Source organism: Olea europaea, chromosome 16 (genome assembly GCF_002742605.1).
Source record: "Olea europaea var. sylvestris chromosome 16, O_europaea_v1, whole genome shotgun sequence".
In the NCBI taxonomy this organism is placed as follows: Eukaryota; Viridiplantae; Streptophyta; class Magnoliopsida; order Lamiales; family Oleaceae; genus Olea; species Olea europaea.
In genome coordinates, this window is record NC_036252.1 from 16,499,660 (window position 1) to 16,509,376 (window position 9,717).

A 9,717-nucleotide genomic window follows, 5' to 3' on the forward strand; every position below is an offset into this window, starting at 1 on the left:
TCACAAAAAAGATCAAGATCGAAGTCAAATATTCTAAACACATCTTTCAAGACAAGTGCTAAAAAGTCAAACATCTTAGAAAAATCTCGACAAGAAATATGTCAAACACTAGGCTTTTTGGACAAAATATAAAGGTACTAAATTTTTTATCCTTAGCAATGAATGATAAAAGCTCAAAAATATTTTTATGTACTAAAAGCAATTTTGAATATCACTTCATAAAATATTTTGATCAAAGGTAAAATTGATTTTCAAAATGATATTTGAACTTAGATTATATTTTAAGATATCATTTACCTTGAAAAACTAGTTAAAATACTTTCCAAAAGTCCACATTTCTCAAAACATTTGAATCGGTTCAAATGGGACCAAAATGAGAAAAACAGTTGGACAACGGTCAAATGGCCAGAACTGACAATCAATAGACAGTGGTCGGCCGACAGTCAATCAAAAAATCCAATGGCCCAAAATTTGATTGTTTTCACTTTTGACTTTGTCCAACGTTATATCTTGTTCATTCAAACTTTTGGTGGTCGTCCAAATCATCATCCGAACTTATAGAAAGTTTTGCATTTTTTATCTATAAATAGGTTCTCTTTCTACATTCAATGTAAGGATTTCCAAGTGTATTAAAGAGACATATTTAGAGTTAATCTTCGAGTTAAATAGCATTCATCTTTTCAACTTTTTTATATTAAAATTTTTTTATTGTTTAAATCAAACTCTCAAATCATCATATTTATTAAAATTTCCCATCTCTCTCTTGGTACGTAACTTATTGGTATCATTCATACAAAAGATAAATCTTTATACTTATATTGCATATTTTTTCTACTTTTTTATATCAAAAATTTTGACTGATTGAATTAAATTTTTAAGTCATCACATTCATCAAAATTTTCTCGTCTTACACTTGACCAATTATTTATTGCTAATTATTGAAGTGTTAGTCTGTCTTGAATTCACTTGTATCATTTACTAATAGAGAAATTTCATTATAAAATCATTGCTTTGAACTTGTGGACTATATTGAGGTCTCTTGAAAGCTCAATATTGTTCAAGGATTGATGTTCCTTATTGCAAGTCACATTAAGGTTCTTTAAAAACTCAATATTATATAAGGATTGATGTTCTTTATTTATAAATCATAAAAAAACATTGTAAAGTTTTAAATTACACCATAAGTCAATCAATATAGTGAAAAAGTCTTGCTCTCAACGAAAAGCTTGATAACTGATGACAAAGATTATTTATTTAAACTAAACCTTCACAATTATAATGTTTGAAACCTCTCTACACTTTTACTTATTTTTATTTACTTGAGATTGTTACTTAAGTAATCAACGTTCTAGTGATTTCTCTTTATTTATAAATCATAAAAAAACATTGTAAAGTTTTAAATTACACCATAAGTCAATCAATATAGTGAAAAAGTCTTGCTCTCAACGAAAAGCTTGATAACTGATGACAGATTATTTATTTAAACTAAACCTTCACAACTATAATGTTTGAAACCTCTCTACACTTTTACTTATTTTTATTTACTTGAGATTGTTACTTAAGTAATCAACGTTCTAGTGATTTACTTAATTTAAAATTAGTGTTTGAAAAAGTTTCAAAAACCAATTCACCCTCTCTTTATTAGTCATTCTTGAACTATCAAAATCAGCTTTAAATTTTAAAATTGATTTTCTCAAACAAGTTACCATCTTATAAAGTTCACGTTTTAAGAAGGAACCCCAAGTTTATTAAAGCTTTGGAGTTCTACTAAATGATTAACCTCATTAAGAATAGTAGCCTAAGCCGCCTTTATATGTTGGTTAGTGATCTTATTTAAAATGTGAGATTTTACCTTTTTAAGTCTAATTTAAAACATCAATAAAGACCTACAAGCAAACTATTGTACAAGACTCCACATATAAAATGAATGGAACTCTCTTTCTAGCATATATTTTCTAGTCCACAGATAAAAACTACTCACTGATTATTCCATTTCAAAGCAATCCTACTTTTGCTTGAATCAACTACTGATACAATTGCTATAGCAAACTATACAACAAGAAACCATAATTTATAACATTCCCTAACACCAGATGCGACGAAGTTAAAGGCTGCATTCGAAACTTTCTTATTTTCCGAACAAGTGAAATTTTCATCCTCGGCAAATTTTCCATCTACCACAAAGAAAACGAAAATTGAACAATTTCACTCAATGAAATATCCCTGCTGTTCTGCAAAACAGCGTAAATCCTAGTCATTAATGTATTAATGTTTACCTCTTTTTACAAATTTCGGCTATAAAGCTATGCTACCTACCTTAGCAGCTAGGAAGGCAGTCCTCAAGCATGTCTTGTTGCATCATCATGCAATTGAGCAGATCTTACATTACTATCCTCCTGCAGAGCAGAAAGGCCACTCAATAAATACACTGTATCAATTGAACGGTCTAGATAGTGAGGTACAAAACACAACTGCTCATTATGATCCCGAACAAGCAAGGTTCCGTGATTCTCAAAAGCAGCTCCCAGCCAAAACAACTCTGTATTAACCAAACTAGTATGACCACCTTTAATAAATTGGCAGGCTATGGGAAAGTCCATCATACAAGTTTGGTTAACATAGAAAAATTATAACTTCTGAATTTGACACACCCCCTCATGTGCAGAGACCTGATTCAATTTTTTATTGAAGGCCTGATGCTTGGATAATTTTCTAAAAAGGGTGATGGTTGGACTTGAACCTAGGTCTATTGCCTAATTTGGTACCATGTCAAACAATTAAATATTTAAATTTAGACTTCGACAAGATCATATGATAGTACAATATTTGTCGCTCTCAAATGTATGGCAAACTAACCCGAATGCCATATGTGAAACTTGGAGTGCGGAAAAAATCCAATTGACCCTGCAAGCATGAAGTTACAGTAATTTTAATCACCAGATTGAATTTGATTCCCCCAAAACAACCATCAACTGTTATAAAATCAAATACCAATCCATGTATGGTTTGCTGATTGCCATAATAGCCGTCGTGTGTAGTTGCAATAGAGTTCAGCTGGCCCTAAAAAAGAAAGCAACCAGTGGTTAAGCATGGTCATAAAAGAAACAACTTTGTCCTTTGATAGACGTGATAATGATGACATACTAGTCCCTGAATGGTCTGTTGGTTCCCATAGTAGTTATCGCGCGTGGGAGCCATCAAGTTCAACTGTACCTGCACAGACCAGACTGCCACTTAGGAGTAACCCCACAACTTCATTATGTTAAGAGCAACTCCTGGAATAAATCCCTTACCATTCCTTGCACCCCTTGTTGAGCTCCATAAAATCCATCAAGATTGACTGGCCGTGAACTCATTTTTTCCTACACAAAGAAAGTATCAATTACAAGTGAACCAAAACAAAAAAAAAAGGCAGGTGCTGACTCCTAATAACAATTTTTCAGTGCTAATAATATTAGCATGTTTGAATTGTGTGTGAGAGAATGGTGAATAAGTTAAACGTTCACAAGAACAAACCATTGGTTGCAAGCTTTCAGAAGTTCCAACAGTCATGACATCCGCCTCCGTGTTCACCTGAAATACAGATGATGTATAGTGAGGAAAAAATTGAAAGAATAATCAAAGCAAATACCAATCATTACAAACCTTCCTTTTCTTCAATGAATTCTTCTTCCTATTTGACTTGCTCATATTTCCACTTAGATTATCTTCTTCAGCGCAGAGAAGACCTGGTGACATGGATGTACCAGCTTCTATAAGATTTTTATTCGACTTGTTGACACACAAACAATTCTCAATAGCATCATCAAGGACACGGTGCGTTATATTATAAGTCTCCTGAGACAATGATCCTTCTTCAATCAATTTCATTGCTCGTTGGTATAAATCATTATAACGTTGCAACCTCGACAGAACCTGTTCAGATCCCTCTCTCATTAAGTAACTGCTCTTGGCATCTTTCGTCCACCGTTGCAAAATATATTGTGATGGGATATCAGAAATGCCATGGATTTGAAGAACCACCATTGCATGCCTACAAAGAAAACCTTTCAATTCAAATAAATGGCACATACAGGTTACTTCCAATTTTGCCTCATTCAACGTGACAATAAATTCCTGACTCTTTTCAAAATCTTGAACTTTAAAAGTAATGGTTGCATCAACTTGATCCTCAGTCCTGGGAATACAGGCAACTCCACCCAAGACTTCAATTTGAAATTTCTTAAACACAACGTGAGTGTATATCCCAGCCAACTGTTTCTCAAATGGTGAGGGAGATTTCAAAACGGGTTGTTTGTTCCAGGTATCGGATGATGCCTTTGCTTCCTCTTCATACCTTTCTTGTAGAATTGTTTCATATTGTTTTATAAATTCTTGCACAGTGGTCTTCTTATGTACATACTTGTCAAAGAAAGAGTTCACACTCTCCGATCTCTGAATTGTAGACATCCCAGCTAGAACTGCATCCTTCATTAATATTGGTACCCATTTTCTTCGATCTTCATATAACGACTGAAACAGTTCATTTTCTTTGAGTCCAAAGTTGTCAACCAATTCATTCCACCCATTTTCGAACTCCTTATCTGTCCATGACCTGTAAATGCACTCTTCAAATTTCACCATGAAATTTCCAATCTGTTTAATTCCATGATTCAGCATTTCAGAAACCCTCCCCATTATCTGCCACAAGCAGAAGAAATGGAAAGCAGATGGAAAAACCTCTGAAATTACTGATTTCAGAACCTTGTCTTGGTCAGAAATGATTACTTTTGGAGCTAGACCACCCATTGCTTTTAACCATGTTTTCATAACCCAGGAGTATGTAGCTGCACTTTCATCAGATACCAAAGCACATCCAAGTAGAATGAACTGATAATGTTGATTGACCCCAATGAAAAGAACAAGAGGCATTTTATACTTGTTTCTGATGTAGGTAGTATCAAAAGATACAACATCGTTGAGATAGACGTAATCATGCCTACTTTTGGCATCAACCCAGAACAGAGTCTTTAGGCATTGATCTTCAGCAACATCTATTGCATAAAAGAAGTTGGGATTCAGACTCTGCATCTGAATAAAAAACTCCAGCAACATGCTCATCTCTCCCACTTCCAGAGCCATATTCCTGCATTTATCGAATAAACTACTGGAGTCATGTTTGAAACCAACCGCGCTTTTGTATTCAGCAAACTGCCTGGCCATTGCAGCATACATCCTTCTTGTTTGTTCGCTTACAGCTTGGGCAGGTAGTAGTTCATGGTTATGCTCTTTCTCAAATCTATGAATTATCCATTTACCATCCGGCCTTCTCTTAACATGCATGCTTGCCTTACAATCTGTCTTTGAACATGCTCGCCGACCTGTAGCATTCTCTTGATCCTGCTTACTTCCTTGTCTACTTCGTGCCCGGTTTAGAGGTTTCTCATATTCACGCTTTGTGCCATATCTAGAGCATGCAAATTTTGCATCGATGAATTCCCTTGATATCTTTGAACGGCGGCTATTCTGAATTGCAGTATTGAATCCCATAGACCTAGCATATTCTTGATAAAAAGCGTATGCATCCCCGTGTGAGCCAAATTCCATACCAGGAAGTGGCTCAAGATTTGTCACATCATTATAATCTATATCTGCTACGATAGAATTCATGTCCTCTCCAACTTCAGTCTGTAACTTTTCACTAACATCTGCCATATCGCCACTAACTCCAACTATGCTGAGAGGTTTCTCTTCACCATCTAGCATACTAACAAAACCATTCGGTTCATCTTCTTCCTTATCATGTTCTCCAGAAGGCAATCTCAGATCTATGTCCATTACAGCAACCTATATGAATTCACTCAACTCTTGCATAAAGAAACCTGAAAGAAGAAAAAAAGAAAGAAATCAGGCCACTAAAAATTTATAGATCATACCAGAAAGGGCATGTCTGGTATTCAAGATTAAATAGGACTATACAGGATTAAGGAAGAGGCGTATGAGATGTTTGTCCATTTTCTGGTTAGTCATATACAATCCAGCATATCAGACATGCCCAGAACATGTACCGTACAACCAATCTGTACAAAACAAGTTATCAAGATACTCTCTCCATCCCACAAAGATAGGCTTGTTTTCATTTTTACACAAATTAAGAAAATGCATAGTTGGAAATATAAATTTTTCTTACATTTTATCCGATATTCCCCTACATTAAATAATGGTTTAAATAGATGTAATTCATATTTGTTGAAAATAAAGCATATTAAATAGGGGCATATTAGAAACTAAAAAATCAACCATACTCTCAATAAGGAAAGTAGCCTATAATTTGAGACATGCAAAAAAGGAAAGTAAGCCTATTTTTATTGGACGGAGGGAGTATTTGGCAATTTTAGACTGAAGGTTGTGATTTTGTGTCTTCAAAATCTGAATGTAACAAAGAGTTCCTAGCAATTACCTTGTTCGGAAACTACAAATATTGACTTCAAAACTTGCGTTTTTACTGCAGCAAAATCAAACTATGCATTCCCTATGATTAGCCGCTACAAAAGCCTGTGAGGAGGATAACACGCTTTTTGTTTCTGCTACCAGTTGTGAGAATATTAATAATATGCAATTTCTGAGAACTGCAACAAATTCCTCCTGAAAACAAACCTGCTTGGCAGATTTATTTGCAGCCAAACCAGACGCCCAAGATTAAATATCTTAAGTTATTCATCAGGAGGCATTCATTGAAGACACAAGTTATATAGAACTGATAGTCTATTGCTTGCTTCAAGTGTTTGACTACCTATTTAACCCTCTTCAAGGGGAGACTAAATTACATGTATGCAATGCATAACATGTTTCTTGTAAGCCTAAATATGTAAAAGCTCACGCGAAATTAAAAAATAACCTAAAATGAATTTTTGTGTTTAGTAGATTACAAATTGAGGCCCAGTCAAAAAAGATTTTCGAATCCAAGCTTTTGGAACCAAAAAAAGGGTCAAAATTTGAACTATAAATTTGAGAATCAAGTGGGAACCACTTTCAGACTACTCTGAACTTAAGTAGTTAAATGTTGGTATTTCTCAAAGACAAAAAGCATATAAGCCCCTGTTTGGTGTAGATTAAATCATATTTTTAGCAAATTTTGATAAAAGTTGATAAAATATGGGACTAAAAGTTAACTGTTGGCTTTGACTTAGAACAGGGCCTAAGCTGATTATCCTGCATTAACAATTTGGTAGCTCATGCTTTATTTTGTCTTTTCCAAAAATAAAAGTTCTATGGAGCTGGAGACTCCTATTAAACACTTTTTAAGCTTTCATCAGTAGGAAAGATCCCAGAACCAACATTCATACAATGACAAACAAGAACTAAATTTATCTTCAAGCAATAAAATACCTAACCTCTTGACTAATGGGAACCCGTAAAACTAAGATAAAAGCCATATGAGCCAGTACTACATCCACTAAAACCGGTGGCCGGATACTTCCAAAAGGACCGAGGCTTGCAGATGAAATTCTATAAAATTTAGGTAAATGAACAATATTTGTTTTATAAATCAAAAGTGCAAAATAGGTTACACATAAAATTGTTCAGAACTAATAAAACAAGAAATATTTGTGGCTCCTTTTTATATCAGAGAACAGAGTACTGTACTTAATCAAGATATCTAAGTATTCTCAAAAAACAGTGCTAAATAGTAATTGCTACAGTTGTCTTGTCCATTATCCACCAGTTCAATCGTTAAAAAGAAATTATATGCCAGTATAAATTTCCAACCTTCAATGCCGCGAAAGTAACGAAATGTTGCCAAAAACAGAACTTACATGAGATGTTATAATTCAATCCTTGTACATAAAAGAAAAGAAAAAAAAAAAAGAGGATTCCAAACCCCTGCTTCCCGTCACATTAATCCAACAACTATAAAAATATCCCAAAACGGGGAAAAAAAAAAAAAAAAAAAACCCCCACAGAAAGCAGTACTTGTTTAGAAATAAAAAAACACTCCCACCTGGCAAACCTGACAATTTATGTATCAAAAACAAAAGAAGCCCGAAAAATCTAAAAACATGTAACATAATCAACGCATCAAGAAGTTCAAAAGAAAAAGATCATTTGGGTGCAGAAATGATCAAATAAGTGGTGAATTATCATTAAACGTGTATTTCTGACTAAAATTTGAATGAATCATGACACAGAACAGAGAAATAAAAATTGACAAGAAAGTAAGAGAATTGAAAGAAGGTTTGTTGTTATGGAGGTAAAGGGAGTGGGTACTACCTGTAATTTGATGGAGTATGAGTATCTCTCTTCGATCTGCAAAACTACAAATCCACGCGAGGGTTCGAGCGAGTGGACCGTTTTTCCCAATTCTGCTGATTAGGGTTTGAGAGATTTTTTCTCGTACTCTTTCCTCTCGCGCGTGAACACTGCCCAGAAAAAAGGTTAAATATATTAATTAATAATAATTTCAATAATTGTAACACTGGAGAATTATAGTTTTAGTCACTAACTTGTGGGATTTGAACTAACTTGGTCCTTGGTTAGATTATCCATTAGAGTTGTCCTATTGCTATTAGTTGCATATAGGGATGTCAAACTAGCTCGGTGGCTCGGGCGACTCATGGCTCGACTCTAAAAAAGTTTGAGTTGACCTGGCTCATGGTTCGGATGGAGCAAGCCTAGGCTCGAGCCATCCCCATTTTGGAGCGTTGGCTCGTGACAAGTGGAGGTAAAATTGATTTTTTTTTGCTATAAATACAGGGTAAATTTTTTAAGTTTCAAATCAATTTGTTTCAATTGATTTTAACTTGCAGTATTATAGATTCAAGTTTTAACTCCAATTTCTTTGCTCTCAATCTCATATTCAATTTCTTTCACTCTCATACAGTCATAGTATAATATTCTGTATTTTATACTATACAATCTATACTTGTTATAAATGGATTTTACTAGTGATGAATTTAATCAGTTTAAGGATAGTTCGAGTACTCCATCCGGTTACGACGATGCATTTAGAAATGTTTCAATTAATTTGGAGAATATTGATGAGGAAGAAGTACTCGAGATTAAAAGGTCGAAAAAAGAATTCTCAGATTGTTGGCAACATATGACACGTAAAAAAGTTGATACTCAAAATGGGAGTGGATATTTGGAAAGCATATTGCAATTACTGTGGCAAAGAACTTAGTTTCGAGCACAATACATTTGAATAGACACATATTAAAGAGTTGCAAAGCGAAACCAATCGATCTCAACTCGAAACAGACCGAACTAGTGTTTGGAGGTTCTTATTCTACTCTTTCCACCTTTGTATATTCACTGGAAAGATTTCGTGAAGGAATAACTGCATACGTGGTTGCAACAGAGGATGGATTTTACTAGTGATGAATTTAATCAGTTTAAGGATAGTTCGAGTACTCCATCCGGTTACGACGATGCATTTCGAAATGTTTCAATTAATTTGGAGAATATTGATGAGGAAGAAGTACTCGAGATTAAAAGGTCGAAAAAAGAATTCTCAGATTGTTGGCAACACATGACACGTAAAAAAGTTGATACTCAAAATGGAATGGATATTTGGAAAGCATATTGCAATTATTGTGGCAAAGAACTTAGTTTCGAGCACAATACATTTGAATAGACACATATTAAAGAGTTGCAAAGCGAAACCAATCGATCTCAACTCGAAACAGACCGAACTAGTGTTTGGCGGTTCTTATTCTACTCTTTCCACCTTTGTATATT

The 9,717-nt window shown here is 34.3% G+C and overlaps 1 protein-coding gene across 7 annotated transcripts; it reads right to left on the bottom strand.

The window, feature by feature from the left end:
* Positions 1-1,919: 1,919 nt before the first annotated feature.
* On the bottom strand, positions 1,920-8,399 carry LOC111412290 (protein FAR-RED ELONGATED HYPOCOTYL 3-like). Of its 7 annotated transcripts, none has more exons than XM_023043152.1 (9): positions 8,251-8,399; positions 3,646-5,861; positions 3,517-3,573; positions 3,294-3,362; positions 3,145-3,213; positions 2,992-3,060; positions 2,857-2,904; positions 2,317-2,396; positions 1,920-2,231 (listed from the first exon to the last, which is right to left on the bottom strand). In XM_023043152.1, exons 2-8 carry the CDS (start codon positions 5,815-5,817, stop codon positions 2,340-2,342), a joined length of 2,541 nt encoding a protein of 846 aa, XP_022898920.1. In that variant the 5' UTR covers positions 5,818-5,861; positions 8,251-8,399; the 3' UTR covers positions 1,920-2,231; positions 2,317-2,339. The 7 variants fall into 7 exon arrangements, 5 of the variants coding, with proteins under 5 accessions (XP_022898920.1, XP_022898922.1, XP_022898921.1 ...); XM_023043154.1 differs by lacking the exon at positions 8,251-8,399 and adding an exon at positions 6,440-7,922; XM_023043153.1 differs by lacking the exon at positions 8,251-8,399 and adding an exon at positions 5,959-7,922.
* Between the last annotated feature and the right edge of the window lie 1,318 nt (positions 8,400-9,717).